General features: G+C 53.2%; 7 protein-coding genes across 7 annotated transcripts; 2 read left to right on the top strand and 5 right to left on the bottom strand.

Moving 5' to 3' along the window:
* Window positions 1-320: 320 nt before the first annotated feature.
* CLUP02_03576 (transporter particle component) lies at window positions 321-1345 on the top strand (the record flags this gene model as incomplete). The annotated part of the gene is made up of 4 exons (XM_049282596.1): window positions 321-703; window positions 835-952; window positions 1057-1146; window positions 1214-1345. 4 exons carry the CDS (start codon window positions 321-323, stop codon window positions 1343-1345), a joined length of 723 nt encoding a protein of 240 aa, XP_049139739.1.
* Window positions 1346-1809: 464 nt separating this feature from the next.
* CLUP02_03575 (malate dehydrogenase) lies at window positions 1810-3191 on the bottom strand (the record flags this gene model as incomplete). The annotated part of the gene is made up of 7 exons (XM_049282595.1): window positions 1810-1950; window positions 2021-2165; window positions 2218-2677; window positions 2737-2824; window positions 2903-3013; window positions 3088-3119; window positions 3179-3191. The coding sequence occupies 7 exons, from the start codon at window positions 3189-3191 to the stop codon at window positions 1810-1812; spliced, it is 990 nt and encodes a 329-aa protein (XP_049139738.1).
* A 2432-nt stretch (window positions 3192-5623) lies between these two features.
* CLUP02_03574 (ribosomal L28e family protein) lies at window positions 5624-6485 on the bottom strand (the record flags this gene model as incomplete). The annotated part of the gene is made up of 5 exons (XM_049282594.1): window positions 5624-5804; window positions 5922-6046; window positions 6080-6178; window positions 6248-6342; window positions 6434-6485. The coding sequence occupies 5 exons, from the start codon at window positions 6483-6485 to the stop codon at window positions 5624-5626; spliced, it is 552 nt and encodes a 183-aa protein (XP_049139737.1).
* Window positions 6486-8252: 1767 nt separating this feature from the next.
* On the top strand, window positions 8253-9859 carry CLUP02_03573 (uncharacterized protein; the record flags this gene model as incomplete). Its single annotated transcript, XM_049282593.1, has 4 exons — window positions 8253-8370; window positions 8568-8849; window positions 9012-9088; window positions 9368-9859. 4 exons carry the CDS (start codon window positions 8253-8255, stop codon window positions 9857-9859), a joined length of 969 nt encoding a protein of 322 aa, XP_049139736.1.
* A 591-nt stretch (window positions 9860-10450) lies between these two features.
* Window positions 10451-10690, bottom strand: CLUP02_03572 (uncharacterized protein; the record flags this gene model as incomplete). The annotated part of the gene is made up of 2 exons (XM_049282592.1): window positions 10451-10531; window positions 10625-10690. The coding sequence occupies 2 exons, from the start codon at window positions 10688-10690 to the stop codon at window positions 10451-10453; spliced, it is 147 nt and encodes a 48-aa protein (XP_049139735.1).
* Window positions 10691-10837: 147 nt separating this feature from the next.
* Window positions 10838-12004, bottom strand: CLUP02_03571 (fatty acid hydroxylase superfamily protein; the record flags this gene model as incomplete). Its single annotated transcript, XM_049282591.1, has 3 exons — window positions 10838-11042; window positions 11102-11683; window positions 11757-12004. 3 exons carry the CDS (start codon window positions 12002-12004, stop codon window positions 10838-10840), a joined length of 1035 nt encoding a protein of 344 aa, XP_049139734.1.
* Window positions 12005-12061: 57 nt separating this feature from the next.
* CLUP02_03570 (uncharacterized protein) lies at window positions 12062-15148 on the bottom strand (the record flags this gene model as incomplete). The annotated part of the gene is made up of 12 exons (XM_049282590.1): window positions 12062-12203; window positions 12268-12751; window positions 12840-13007; window positions 13077-13144; window positions 13206-13372; window positions 13466-13595; window positions 13681-13754; window positions 13810-14145; window positions 14246-14456; window positions 14554-14677; window positions 14762-14824; window positions 14896-15148. 12 exons carry the CDS (start codon window positions 15146-15148, stop codon window positions 12062-12064), a joined length of 2220 nt encoding a protein of 739 aa, XP_049139733.1.
* Window positions 15149-15522: the final 374 nt, after the last annotated feature.

Genomic DNA, 15522 nt, shown 5'->3' with positions numbered 1-15522 from the left:
GCTACCTGCTACCTACCTTGAACCGCACATTGGCCTCGACGAAACAGTGTCCAAAACTACCCCTGCGATTTCCTTCAAGCGCCATTGCATCAACGTCATCTCTGATTCCACGCCGAACTGACTCTTACGAACTTCGCTGCCTAGTCTCCATTGCCTTGGATCAACACCAAGCTTTCATCGCAATCGAGCCCCACACAGACAAACGAACCATACTCGAGAGAGCCAATAACCGCGCGAAACCCTCCTCGACGAAGCCAGGAACCATAGCGACTATTCTTCCACGCCCATACCACAATTAGCTTCCCAGCCAGCAAGAAGCCATGTCCTTCGAAAGCGTCATGCCGCCGTACAACGCCACGGACCCGTCGGCCTCCTTCCTTAACTCCTCCTGTCTCGACTTCCTCCTCATCGAGCTCGTGCCCATGGCCTTTCGCGTGACGAGAGACCTCGAAGCCGCGCCGACTGATGCGAATAGTGCCGGTGGGGGCGCTGCCGCTGCAGGAGGAGGTGCTTCAGCTGACGCGCTGTCGACGGTGAGCCACAGTCAGGGCGGGGGGGCCGACGGAGGTGCTGCGCCGTCGAGCGCGGACGGGGCTGCGGGCGGGAGCACAGTCAGGAAGCTGGATGAGGACGAGGAGCGAGATGCGGTGTTTTATCGGCTTGAGACGCTGGGATATCGTGTTGGGCAGGGGCTTGTTGAGAGGTACGTTTCCTCTTGTGCCTCCCTCCCTCTTCCTCTGTGTGCCGCCTTTGGCGATAGCAAGGGGGGACGAAGACACAGTATTGGGATTTTACAACGATTGGAAGCTGACGGTCTATGAACTTGGTGTTCAGATTCTCGAGAGACCGGCCACGATTCAACGATACGCTCGACGTCATCAAGTTTGTCTGCAAGGATCTTTGGTCGCTTGTGTTTAGAAAACAGATTGACAACCTCAAGACAAATCACAGGGTACGTCAGCGATATCCCCTCTACCTATCGGAAGGCCTGGTCAAGGGCGACGCTCCAGACAAGCGACTTGGGAATTGGGTGGCTGATCTAGTCCGTTCGAATAGGGCGTTTACGTACTGACAGACAACTCGTTCAAACCGTTCTCGAGAATGAGTACAGAAGCTGGCGGACAGGCGGTTGTTCGGGCACAGCCAGTACGTCTAAACCCACGCCGATCTATCAATATGACGACCTACAGGGTGCTGACTTGTCTGGCTACAGTTCCTCTGGTTCCCGTGCGGGATTGTGCGCGGAGCGCTAGCGGCGTTAGGTATCAACGCAACTGTCCAAGCCGAGACCAACGAGCTGCCGGCAGCTATTTTCCAAATCAAGACCCTGCCGTCAAGCACATAATACCCAACTTCACGTATCAAGAAGCCCCTGTCCCAAACAAATGGCGCGTGGGGAAACCATAGAGAAGTGTCAATGACACAGCATGCAAGCGTTGAAAGAGTTTAGACTTTTTGCAGAGTATCGACCAAAGATCTGGTCATTCGAGTTGATGCCCAAGGTGTCTTACTCCAATTATAAACCAGCAGCAATTATCGCCATATCCAAAACTACCGACGCCGTTGCCCTACGTACGCGGACTCAAGAGAATCCCAGCTGGTGTTATATACGCTGGTCAACCATACACTTGCGAGACCAATAACACCTCACAGCCTAGGAAAAAGAAGAGTCGATCAGCCATAATTCTCCCTCGGTTGTATTTCATCTATCACCATTTTTTTGGCTACATTGCTGGAAGCTGTTGTCATGCGGCTTCCTCGAGAGGGGGTCGGGGGCTGTTACTGGAAACAAGTGTACAAAGGGGGGAATCACTTTTGGGGAGCCTTGTGGGCGAACTCGACACCCTTCTGAATGTTGCCCTTCAATCCTGCAACCGCAGCCTCCAGAAGCTTCTGCTCCTTCTCTGTGATGTCGCCAAGAATGTCGATGGCCTTCTCAGCACCGTTGGGCTACGAATATGTCAGTGTTGGATCCGTTTAGATTTGGACAGGGGACAGGATGGGATGCTGTGCAACTTACGCCAAGCTCGATGGGAACGGAGAAGAAGTCGACGCCGGTCTTCTTGGCAATCTCCTCGCCGCCGGGAACGCCGGGGAGGTAGACGTAGCTAGGCTCAACAAGACCCTTCTCGCCCTTAAGGGCCTTGAGGACCTTCTCGGCGAATCTATCACACGTCAGCCCCTGACCTTTAAGTTGTCGAGCGTCCGATTTCTTACCTGTAGCCAGCGTAGGCCATGGAGAGAGTGGCAGAACCAGCGCCGTCCTTGGCCTTGACAACCTCGTCACCACCGAACTGGACACGGTTGACGAGAGCATCGTACTTGTCGTCGGCGATGGACACTGAAGGCTTGACCTTGCTGAAGAGGGGAACAATGGTCTCGCCGGAGTGACCGCCAATAACGGGAACATTGAGCTCGCTGGTGGACTTGCCGGAGATCTCGGCAACGAAGGTCTCGGCTCTGACAATGTCGAGAGTTGTGACACCGAACAGACGCTGAGGGTTGAAGACGCCCTTGGCCTTCAGAACCTCGGCGGAAATAGGGACGGTGGAGTTGACAGGATTGGAGATGACAAGGATGAAGGCCTTGGGGGCAACCTCGGCCGCAACCTCGATGAGGCCCTTGACGATACCGGCATTGATGTTGAAGAGATCGTCGCGGGTCATGCCAGGCTTGCCTAGAGTGGATTTGCCGTTAGAATGAAGCAGCGGGCGAGGCTCCGCAAGTGTAACTCACGAGGAATACCAGCGGGAATGACGATGATATCGGCATCCTTGAAGGCGGCCTTGGCGCCATCATCCTTGGGCAGGTAGCCAGCGATTTTCTGTTTGCGGCATCTCTGTTTAGCAAGCTATCGGTACTACGGGTGCCACGAGGCAATTGAGGCTGCGATGAAACGTACCGCATTGGAAGAGATGTGGGAGAGATCGGTGGCGACGCCGGGGGTGTTGACGACATCGTACAAGGCAAGCTCATCGACGAGGGGAGAGAGCTTGAGGAGGAGGGACAGAGGCTAGAGTAGACAGGTTGGTGGTGAGCAATGCGAACGTTATTTGCTGACCACGCGGGGTTCCAGATTCACTGTACCTGTCCAATACCGCCGGAGGCGCCAGCAACAACTAAGAAATGATTAGATTGACTCGGCTTTGCGCGATAGTCTCAGGTAGTGGGAACATACCGGCCTTGACCATTTTGATTGTGATTCTTGTTATTCGGTTTGAGAAAGGAGATGGATGAAGGAGGAGGGTGGCCTGAAGGGTTCTCGCGGATTAGCGGGGTGATCTTGGAGCTTTGCTCGCTTAGCATGTCGAGCTCTGGCGCATGGTACGAGACCAAGTGTGGGGAGCTCTCGCTACAATTATCCAAGCTTGTCAAGTACTAAGGTGAGGGGGAGAGAGAGGTCATCGTCAAACGTACAGTAGTCACGTAAACTGAAGGTTTTGCTGGTAAGATGGAAGATGTATGAAGATGAATCTCACAAGAGCGGGAGATCGTTTGCTTTAGTATGAAAAGGGAGAGCAAGAGAGGAGAAGTAAACCGAGCCAAGGTTACGTAGAAGTAGTCTGAGCCAGCTGATACCTAGTCCGGAGGCTGTCGGCGGGGACGTAGGTTCAACCGCGGGGAGAATTGCGACCTTTGGTTTCCCACCCCTCGTTCCGTGGGACTTTGCCTGTGTCATTGGATGGAGGGGTCAAAAAGAGGGGCAACTTGGAGGGGTGAGAAGGGGACCATGGGGGGGCCGCTCCTGAGGCAGGGCAGGCACGGGGGGTTCAAGTTTCCATTGTAGCTATTGCACGCTCCTCCATCGCTCCTCGAGGTGAGGTGGTAGCGGCGGCAGGCGCCAGTAATGCGCAGAAAAGCGACTCGACAGCAGCACTGCGCGTGTAGTTACCTTACGGCATTGTACCTCATGTACTGTGCCGCTGCACCCAGCAAGCCCGATCCTGTAGCTTATACTTGCGCGGTTGCGGTGCTTTATTAGCCGGACCAGTTGCTGCGTTGCTGCTTGCTCGCTGGCCCTGCTGATGCTGCTGCTGCCGCTGTCTCGGGCTGCAGAGTGGACAAAGAGAGGAGCGAGTGTAAGGTACCTTCCGGCTTGCCGCACCAGGGAATAGCTGTCGCAGATACCTCGTCATTCGACCCAAACAAAGGCAGCCACTGAGACACGCCCAGCCCATGGAAGCAGTCGCTGAAGGAAAGATAAAGATACATTCTACAGGTACCTACCTTAGGTGCTCTGGATGTTTCCCGCCCACTGCCCAGTGCTTGCTCAATACCTAGCATCGATTGCGCCAATCCCCTGCCACCAACGTCCTGCAACCAATTGCAACATCCGTCGTCAACCCGTTTTGTTCGCCATTCACCTCCGGTCTGATGCATGTGAGAGACGGACGAGGCTAACACGGTAATTCGAGGCTCGATTCCCCCGTCAACTCCCGGCCAGCTGGACCAATGCCTTCCGATGTTTTCCTGCTGATGAACGGTCCCCCGTCCTCGTCCCGATGTCCCGATGTCGCGAGCTCCAGGGGTAGCTCGTTCCTATGTATAGCCAAAACTCGGGTGTGGGAACGGTAGAAACAACCTAACGCAAAGACGGGCCCCATTATTCCTATGGGAAGCCTGTGACATGCTTCAGATTGTGATAGCTATCATTATCCTCGGCGATGAGACAGCTGGGCAAAACATAACCTACGGGCCCTGTCTGTGGTGTTTGGGCGGGCGAAAAGCTCACTAAAAATACATATTCACTCATCGTTGCTTCTACGAGGTTAAGATCTTGCTCATGGAATATGTAAGAATTACCTACACTGCGGCACGAATTACTCACAATATCAAGAGTACGTACCGTTGTGTTAGAAATGCCATGTTAGGAGCACCTATGCAACCCCGGCTGGCAAAATTACCCCGCCATGTATGCGCAGGTGCCATTCCACGTATCTCGATCAGGTCAATGTCGGCGAAGACTTACTCCGTGCAAGACGTAGAAGCGTCCCTGTCTTTCATCATTCATCAACACTCCAACAACAAAATGCAATCAATATACCGCTCCACTACACAAGACTTTTGGGGGGCAACGTAGGAAGATGGTATGGCTCAAGCCGGAATGACACCCTCGACATTCCGATGCTTGCCCGTGGTCCCGAGGTTCAGCAGGAATTCGCTCTCTACTCTAGTCGGGCAACTCCGGGTGAGGGCCGAGGACCACGGCATCGACAACACCATGACCCGTAGTCCGGCTACTGTGCTATCTCGATGTCGGCCTCTTCGATCACCCTCACTCCACTCCCACTCCGAGCTTTCCCGTTCTGTGCAGGCGCGCGTCATGGCATAAGATAAGGTATACTTCAACATGCATCATCATCATCGCCCTCCCAAGTCGTTGGCCCAGATCCTCACAAATCCCTCACACGCATGGCATCAAATGCGAAGGGGGGGAGCAGCAGCACTCGTTTGGAGCAAACGAAAAACCAGTCCCAGTCATTATTTTGTGGCCTTTGACTCAAGCTTTTGATTTGTTTCGCCTGTGTCCCTCAAAAAGGTATTCTCTATTTGCTCGACGTAACGCCCAAACCAAGCCTGTTTCTTTCTCTTTTTTCGTCCCGCTAAATCAGCATCTCAACATTTATGCCTCAGCCTCGGCAGCGGCGGCGGCCTTGGCCTTGACACCGCGGGGCTTCTTCTCGGGGGTGGCCTTGACGGCGCGCTGGGAGCGGCGGATGGCAGAGACGCGCTGGACAGCGGCCTCGCGGAGGTCGCCACGGTAGCCGCCGGCGGCAGCCTGGCGGGCAACGGCGGAGTAGGTCCTATGGTTCGACAGCCGTCAGTCATCTGTTTGTTCTCCTAAATCCTCGTGCTTGCCCCGTTCCATGTGCCGCATTACGACAACAAGTTTGTGGTTGTAGCGGTGGTCCAAAACTCACTTGCGGGAAGACTTGTTGCCGCCGTAGGTGACCTCGGTGTAGCCCTTGGAGGGCTTGTTGAAGTTCTTCTGGTTCTTGCTGATCACCTTGACACCACCCTTCTCGTTGGGGACAACGCCGATGGCCTAATCGTCACATGTCAGTCATCTCTGTGCTACGTGATGTTGCGAAGGATCGAATCGTTCGAGCGAGGGAGGAATATCGAGTTCGATCGGCCTGGGGTGTAATCGTACCTTGTCGTTGACGAAACCGGCGTACTGCGATACAAGTTAGCCAAAGATGCCCTTCAACCCCGCCAGTATTCTGACGATTCGATCCCAACATACCTTGCGGGAGTGCTTGTTGACCAGGTTAAGGGGGTCGCGGGAGAGCTGGAGACCGCCGGCGTCGTTGCGGTTGACCAGGAACGCATTCTGGGCGCCTGTATCGAGAAAACAAGTAGGTGTGAGCAAAATTGCGCATTCAGATCGAGTTCGGCATCGCTGGCAGCCGGGCGCCGCGGTGAAACTTACGGACGACCTCCCAGATCAGGTCGGCGGAAACGTTGGGCAGAGTGGCGGCCATTTTGACTGATTTGAGGGATCACGGAATGGTTGATGAATACCTTCACGATTGCTCTGATGCCGGTCTGCGTGTTCGTAGAATTCAATGGCCTGAATTGAATGTGTGGGCTATCGCTTAGCAGTCGCTTTGCGGACTAGCGTCTCTTGGGTCCACTCATTTCATCGGCGACGCCACACCGAGTCCCCTCCGGGGCACAAAAGCCCTCCCCGGCGGGCCAGTCTGGATGTGGCTGGTGATGGCGGTGCACTTGCATCCTGAACCGGCTCGAAGTACAACCTCGTCCTCGTCATATAAGTCGACCGCAATTGCGATTACGCATTTCCAACTACACGAACTCACTTATCAAATGTACTAGTACGCGGTAGGCTCAAGCTCTTTTTTAGTCAGTTTAGGATTCAGAAAGTCGAGTATTGCGTCTCTTTCAACATATGTGGCTAAGCTCAAAAACTTGACAGTTGCAAGATAATAGCAAGACAATATATCATTAAGCGCGGTTCTTGGATAAGGCCTGTAATGCTTGGCCTTCTTTTCTATACTATTTCTAGTATGTCCTGATTTCCCAATTGATAGCATGTTTGAATTACGGCCTAGATCGGTCTATTCAACGGGCGAAATATTCATGGTATTTAATCCGAGGCACAAAGGTGAACCACACATCTAGGAACGACACACTCCATGGTGTTGAAGTGCCTAAAGTTTAGGCATCTCTCCGGAGAATCTTCGCTGACTATCAATGCTTTAGTACTGAGTATAGCTAATGGTTACCGTTCAAGTGATTCATACAAATCCATCATTCGGCTCGATGTCATGCCATCGGGTCCAGCCTACAAATCCGGTAGGCACATCCCAACGCCAGGCCATAGTATCTTATCCTCTCATAAAAAGAACCCATTCGTCTTGTATGGGCGCATTTATCCAGTCTCTTGTGTAGTACTTCATTACAACGGGTATAGTACGTTGACAAAGAGGCCAACTTTGCCAATCCTAAGGTATTTAAGGCACTGCATATCCATTGTCGATCCTCCACTGCAAGGCAGTCGAATTCGTCTGTGAGAGGCACTGCCAGGTTAGGCACTCTAGCTCACTTCACCATCTGGCTCGACAGAATGATTCGTCTTTGTATACGTGCACAATGCCAAGTAGGTAAAAGTCGCCGGTCTGTGGCTCTCACCTGGATCGCCGTCTTTTTTCAGAACTTATTCCATATTGTTACATCACCTCATCATATTAGTCGACGATATTCTCGTTCGTGAGCCATCTAGAAGGATAACGGCGACAAAGCGGGTTGCCTCCTGGGCACTTCTAAGGGGCTTTTCACTCTTAAATACACAGTATCGCTCTGCTGCGGGACTATGAAGTTATATTATTCACACCATTGATTTCCCATCTAGAGGAAAGGTCAATCCATATGGGAAATGATCTTATGGCAACACCTCTCGTCTGCGGGTATGTAATCGTCATGTTATCCCAGCAAGCTACCGTTTCGACATAATATCGGTTCCACATCGTGACCGTGACATATATAGTCCAACTGCTGATTACACCTATATGTTCGAAGCCCACCGGCTATCTCTAGAACTCGAATCATTTCACATGCAGTATGTCAGAATAGCTCTGTTGCTTTTGGGAGCCGCCCCCCCCCCCCCCCCCCTCCCCACCCCCTCCCCAACCCATCATTCAGGTTGAGACAAGCGATGGAATACTGTGTGATATAGATACAGCTACTCTATCATTGGACATTTAGGCAACACTGTCTACAAAAAAAGTATGGACATTTACTATGTAGGCGCCGAAGCTGAGGTACATTCGCTCTTCAAGAGCAAACCTTCATCGGAGGCTGCCACCTTTCTCAGGCCGGACGAAGGTACTCAAGTTGCGAGCGCCGGTGAGCCCCAGCTACCGGGGTAATCAAGTTTCCAGGGGCCGAGCTTTGGGGTACCTCTTGGGACTCTCTTATGCAGAAGCCTTAGTTACGCGTGTCATGGAAATTGCCTTTCACCTCCTGGTTGCGTGGCCTCAACCACGAAGAGTGGTATTAAGAGCATGTCCACAGATAAGGTAGTCGAAGCAACTCATATATAGTCTTCACCGACCTCGACATAGTCACATACAATGAAGACCAGGAACGCAATGTAAGGACTGAGTCGGCCCTGAGATCATTTACTGGTCTCCAGCTTTGTTCGTCGTGGAAGGTACGGATACATGGCAGCTTCAGCACGTCCCGTGACCCAGCTGGCGGGGACGGAAGTATTCACGTGATGCAAATGGAAGCTTGCCCGTCGGCATCCGTAACGGTCTCCCTGGCGGCCCAGGCCCCTGCCACGGTACCCTGCGCTTGCCCTGCGCCCAAGCCTTACAAGTTACGTACGTAGTACGCCTTCGAATGCTCCATGCCCGACCTTAGTAAGTGGATCCCCATGGAAGTCCAAAAGCTGCAGGATCAGACGGGATTACGGGGGGCAGTGACAGCCCGAGTCCACCTTCAGCGACGCTGAGTCCCTGAGGGCTCTCTCCCATTTCCGAAAGAGGCCAACTGGGGAGCCTGGGTAGTGTTAGTGTCCAGCGCACTTACGCAGCCCACACCACTGCACCTCCACATCATCGTACGTCGGTCGGTACGCCTGGCTCGTCGCCGAACTTCACCACTTACACTTCCATTCCGCATAACCTCACTCTGCCCTGGAGTCAAACGCGACCGTCTGTCTCCCTGCAGGTGCCGACATGATCCTTTGATCCTTTCGAACGGCAGTCTCTGACCGTTTGCGCCAAAACACCATTCTCTTTGTGACTTCTTTTTTCCACACTATTCATTTCCCTTGCCTTCCGTTCTGTTCATTCTAAACCACGACGATCACCACCACTACTAGCTTTTCGGAGCCTAGCCACTTAAGCAGCCGGCGATTGCGAAGCAACCACACCAGCGTATCGGCGACCAGCCCAACGTCATTCCATCTCGACCGCGCCCTCGAAAGCGAAAGTCGTCCAAAATGTCGTACCTCCTCTACTCCGTGTCGTTCCTCCTCCTCATCACCGCAACGGCCCTCTACTTCACCCGCGGCCACTGGCTCCACCTCGTTCCCGACCTCCCGATCCCCGGCCGCGACTACATCTACTCCCGTCTGCCCTCCTCCTTCGTCGGCGACATCGACGCCGGCCTCTCGAGCTCGACCTTTGACTTGGCGGGCAACGTTGAATCAGGCGATAGCCGTGCAGGGCTCGACGATCGCAGCAAGAAGGAGATTCTCAATATCATGAAGAAGCGCCGCATGAAGTTTGACGACGCGCGCAGGGTGTACATGGAGCAGCGCTTCAAGGCCAACGGTATCGGACCGGATGGGAGGCCTTTGGATCCCAAGGCTGTCACGTTCAGCTAGGCGAGGCATGCACGAGCTACCGAGAGAGAGAGAGAGAGAGAGAGAGGAGCAACCAGGGGATACCCGATACAGACCGGGTAGGCGAAAAACGTCGTTTGCAGCATATGTTTGCACTACGATACGAATTACCGACGACTACACCATTATATCTCATTCGAGAGGAGGGGAATGACCATAAAGGATCATTTCTGATCACTTTGCACCGGAGCATAACTCAATATTCCCGAGCTTTCGCCTCCAACAACCACAAATCCTTCTAACGCGCCCAAACAGGCCACCGACTGCTTTTCCTTGCTTATCAACTCTTCGACATTCCACTACTTCCTAGGGCAAACAGGCGTTGCAGCGAGCTTTTCTTACCCTTCTCTTTCTTTTTCTATGTTGTTTGTTCTTGGGTTTCCCGGTGGTGGACGTTTCTAAGGGTCTGGCTGACAAAGCCTTCTTTGCGCCGGTATGGATCGGCGTCTTCTTTTGGTATTATCTGTCAATGTAGAGCTTGCGTGATACAGCTTCAACGGATTTTCACTCTTGTTACCTTCACGTATTCATCCTTTTTCTGACTATGTGACCCAACTTTTCACCCTGTCCATCCTACGAGACTGCACGGGCTTCCGGTAGTCCGGTAGATGTGACACTTGAGTCCTTCTTCTCCTCGACATTTGCCAGTGTGTCCTTCAAACCTCATGTCATTCTGGAGTTGGCATTCTGGAACCTCTAGAGGGTCCAGTTGCGCTACTAGCTATTATACCCTGGGTCCATCCATACCTGCAGACCGTCGGATGGCTTCGCTCCCATTATATCACCATCATCCGTCCGTATCGCGCCCGGCATTCTATTTAGCCGATTTATATATATATACATAATCAAAGGTATGGCAAGAGCCAAAGTATTACAAATATCTAGAAAGTGATTTCTTCAGCTGTTCACTTGCGGCTGGCTTCATGCGCTGAGCGTGTCCAGCACACTTTAGACTGGCTCTCATTTCGTCTTCTTCGCCTCGGCGGCAACGTACTGGCGGTCGTCGTCGCCCTCAACCTCCTTTTGGATGTCTTCCATCTCCTTCATGTTGGACTCCCACGTCTCCTTGGCCATCTTGGTCTTCTTGTTGAACCAGGCTAGGTCGGGCTTGCGGTAGGTGCCACCGAGACGGTCCCAGAGGGTAGTGAACTGGCCGTAGTTGTAGCTGCCAAGTCTGTTAGAAAGTGCGAAGCTCTCGGCTCTCTCACGTTGTCAGAAACTTACTTGAAGTACAAGTGGTGGGCGGTGTGGCACGCTGAGCCGTTGATGATGGGGTTGTCGGTAATGTACTCGCCGTCGTGTATAAGAATGGTCCAAAAGTTGATAAACACAAACAGTGCGACGTATGCCAGCTTATTGAGAGGGAACAGCATCGGGTAGACGTGGTACGGGACCGACTGCGCGAAGCCGTCGAGGGGGTGGAAGGCGTGGCTGGCGTAGGGCGAGGGCATGATCCACTTGTGGTGAGGCTTGTGAAGGTGCTTGTAGACGAGTGGGAGATGTAGCCATCGATGAGCCCAGTATATGCACAGGTCGGTGAAGAGGATGAAGAGCGGGAACTGCGCATAGTCGTACCAACGGCCGGGACCCTCCTCTGTGGTATCGTAGAGCTTGCAGTAGCCGCGCACTTCGGCGACAAAGGTGAGCGCGGTGCAGATTGCCATGACCGGCATGGCCATGTTGGCCTGTTTCATCTCGAGGCGGATCTGATTCTTGAGGAACTTTGGGTGGCTGAACGTCTTCTTGTCAAAGATGAAGATGTACGATAGAGTCGCGAAGACAAAGTAGTTGAGGATGCCGAAGAACCTGGTATCGTTCGCGGTATTGTGAGCTCGGTCGGGAACACGGCGAGGGTGGCGGAGCTGTAGCAACAACGTACCATGTGACAAGGAAAAGAGATGTGAACTGTCGGAAGATATTGTCTCTTGGCCAGGCGCTCATATATGCGGCCTCGGAAGGCTCGAGGTAGAGCATTTGTGTCGAGGGCTTATACTGCCATGTCGAGATCGGTTGCGCCGTGGCGTTCGCGTGGTGAGGAAAGTCATAAGGAGCTGAACCGGCTGGGAGCAATTTGGCGTAGAGCTGGTCGCCAACAAAGGTGTCAACCACCTCGAGCACGACATCCATGATGTGTCGAATCGAAGAGCAATCGGTGGATGGCCACTAGGGTTACTGCGGCAATATCTAAAGTAACGATCGCAGTTGAGGAGAGAAGGACCGGTAGTCACGTATGCGCAACGGACCAGCACGAATCCAGGTTATAAGTCCTAGACGAATCGAGGTCGTAAAGTTGCCGAGGGTCGCGGCCGGGATAACTCGGTGGGGTCTGAGATCATCGAATGTTTAATAGAAATCCTGGGGCCATAAGAAGGTGGGCAGATGCGCCTTACCTCCGGTTTAATGGGCCTGGCTTCCGAGCGACGGGGACACAGCCAGGGGCGGGATCGGCAGCGACTGCTTTCAGTTCGGTAAGAGCTTCCACTAGAAGACTTGGGCAAGGATATTGCTGTGAAGTTTGTAGCAGACTGCAACCTGGGCTTCTCCGACGTTTGCAAGGCCGGCGGTCGAATGACAAAGTGCCGGCACCGAGAGACTGAGCCAACATCGACAGCCAACGGCTTATACTCTGAAGATGGCGGATGTTGGTCGAACGGCGAAGCTCAGAGAAAAAGGGGACCAGAACACTAAGGTTTAAGCTGTCAAGGTTGTCAACGCTTCTATCGAGGTCCCTCAACACTGGCACGTACCCGATCTTAGGGTTTGGGGGTAAGGCCCAGCTGAGATGACAATCGAACACAAAAACGGCGTCAAGATGGCAAGGGTTGCTGTAACTCAAGGCCGAACGAGCTCTCGACGAAGGGGTAGCAGATATCCCTGGGCGGGATGAGCCCTTCTTTTAACTGTATCTAACTCATCTCCAGTCAAGGGTGGGCAACTGCGAAACTCGGAAGAGTCGGTGTACGCAAGCCCATTGTGCCCATGAAGACTCGTCCGAGGTAATGTCCCAGTGGGCAGTTCGTCACTTGGAAAATCGCATGATCCAGCGGGATGGGCTTTTCCAGGACCCGCGTTGACCAGTTTTTGACGTTGGACTTTTGGCTCAAATTAGGTGGAAAGGCCAGGGAGCCCACTGGCGCAACAATCCATTGGCGAATCAGAAGCAGCCGACTCGTATTCGGTTTCCTGTCAAGTCATCTACTAATGTCCCGCCGCTGTGGTTGGGGCGGTGGTCTGATTTGATGATACTTGCGCCTCAAGATCTGGATGCTTTGGCAGGTTGGTTAGTGCCAAATCTACCGAGTATGCGTGTGCCATCTGTTTGTTTCACATGCAAAGACAGCCAACCAGTGCAGCATACCTAGAAGCTACTGAGGGTCCATTCCTTGGTGCATGTGAGGTAGTAGTGGCGAAACCCAGCCTATCAATCTGAATGCCGTTGTAGGGTAATTCTGCATCATCGACATTGCCAATTAGTGATTTCGGGGCCCAGCTAGCCTGGTGTAATTTTGTGTCATCGGCAGCAGGGTCTCCCGAAATATGTAGATCCATCAATCATATTCTAGGCTGGATCAAGCGGGCATGCCTGACAATTGCGAAAGCGCTGGCAGGCGTGATGAAAGCGATGCCAGTGTTGATAAAGGAATTGACGACGCGCTCGGAGCAGATCGTTGGTGCCGCTTTCTCGGGATCCGAACAGAGCGCAAGACTGCGAAGGTTTCTTTTGAGTGTGTTGCAGTACAGAAGAGTTTTCGATGATGCGATAAGCTCTCAAAGCTGGTCTAGTAGACATTGGATGTTGGCACGGGGAACAGCTTGTTGTAAGGTCACTCTTACGCGGGTCCCGATCATCGCACCCTTGCTGCGTGCGAATGGTACACTACGGTCACGAAGAGTGTCTCGAACGTCTGCAAAATGACGGTTGAACGGTAAACCGAAGCGTGTCTGTCGAAGGTGGGCCATTGAGCACCGGCGCTTCGGCGGAGTGACTGGGGTCGTACTCCATGTCTATCCTGTCGAGAGTCAGCTCGATGAGCCTCCAACTGGAAGTATATCAGCAGTGCTTTCCTCTCAGCCTTGATACAGTGAAGCGTCGAGGGAAGAATTAACATTTCGTCGATCTCTATATCCTGATGAGCGAACGGAATGCCTGGCGTATAATTGTTAGGCCGCTTATGCTGTGGTAAGTGGAAATACGCCAACAGGAGAAGATTCAGGACTGCCAGCGGTACTACAGGCCCGTCTGGAAGGTTCATCGCTCGGTGAACCGTCTTGACCGAGTCTCACCACGGACCCATCAGGGCTGCTTACCTCAGCCAGGTACCTTCTCCGCTCAATCGGCTTGGGCTTTCTAATTCTACCCGAACTCACCTTACCCTTCCGATATTCAAACCCCAACGCTAAGGCACCCAGAACCGCCGCCTTGTTTGTCCCGGGACCGCCAGCTGATGTTGGGGGGCACCTCATTATGCGGCCATCGCCAACCGCGCTTCGCACCCCTCCTTGTTGACCCTCTTGCCTCAGCCACTCTCCTGAGCGGTCTGGATCTTCAATCCGAAAGAGGGTGCACACCAGCCGACAGCTAATGGACCTGTCTGGAACACATTGTAGTCGTGGCATGTCAACCGGGGATTTAAAAGATTGATGCAGATTAACGAAATAGGGTGACTGGTTCCAACCATGGCAAAGTAGCCAGGAACTTAAGGCAGCCTGTTGTGCCTGCTTCGCTTGGTCTGCCGATTGATATGGTAGTCAAGAAGACACAGTATTGAGTTGCTCGAAAACAAATCCCCCTCCCTCCAGCTCATCGAGATCCACCGTGTGTTTTCTGTCTGTTCATAACTTTCAGACACGGCGACATAATAAGAGGCGTCTTCATCTGCAGACACAAGCCGCTGTTGTCAGCTTCCGCAGCTTTGTGGTGTGGCCTGATATGGTCGCTGACAATGTCTACGGATAGTGTGTTGCACTTTGATCAATCTGGTCATATTCCTGTCAATAGGGTGGTTTTGCGCGCGTACTAGCAATAAGCAGAATATGTACAAGAGAGGAAGAAGGAATGAAATCGAAGCGAAAAAAGAAATCATCGTCAAGAGAGGGTGTGAAATGGGGCAAGACCTGTGCTACCACCACAGCTCCAACAAAGTCCCCCAGAGTTTTTGTGTGTGGACTGCACAGTAGTGTGCGCTCATGAATGCCTGGTACCACCGTAATCGCGCTAATAATGGCATTGCATGGCGCATGCATGCGACAACGGGAATGCCTCCATGACATTGTGTTGGCGATGCCGAGACGCGGGGGGGGGGGGGGGGTTGGAGTGGTGGGAGTAGCGCGCGGGATCCTGTGGACGACGTTGTGTGTGGGTGAGCGCGCCGGTGGGTGTGGCGGTGCGGTCAGGGATGCGGGGTATGTGGGGGGGTGGGGGGTGGGGGGGGGGGGGGGGGGGGGTGGGGGGGCGGGTGGGGGGGGGGGGGGGGGTCGCTGAAGGTCCTGCCAATTGTACGTGGGTCTATACCGATGGAATAAGTCTTTGCCTTTTCTCATCTTCGGCATCCTCTTCCTCTCGTATGTACATGTCAGGAGAAGTTAGAACCTGACAACATCTAAAGGCTAGCGAGCCCGACGGGTATGGAACGTTTCGGCAGCTT

The sequence above is a fragment of the Colletotrichum lupini genome, chromosome 2 (assembly GCF_023278565.1).
Source record: "Colletotrichum lupini chromosome 2, complete sequence".
NCBI classification, from domain to species: domain Eukaryota; kingdom Fungi; phylum Ascomycota; class Sordariomycetes; order Glomerellales; family Glomerellaceae; genus Colletotrichum; species Colletotrichum lupini.
This window is presented reverse-complemented; position numbering and strand designations above follow the sequence as displayed.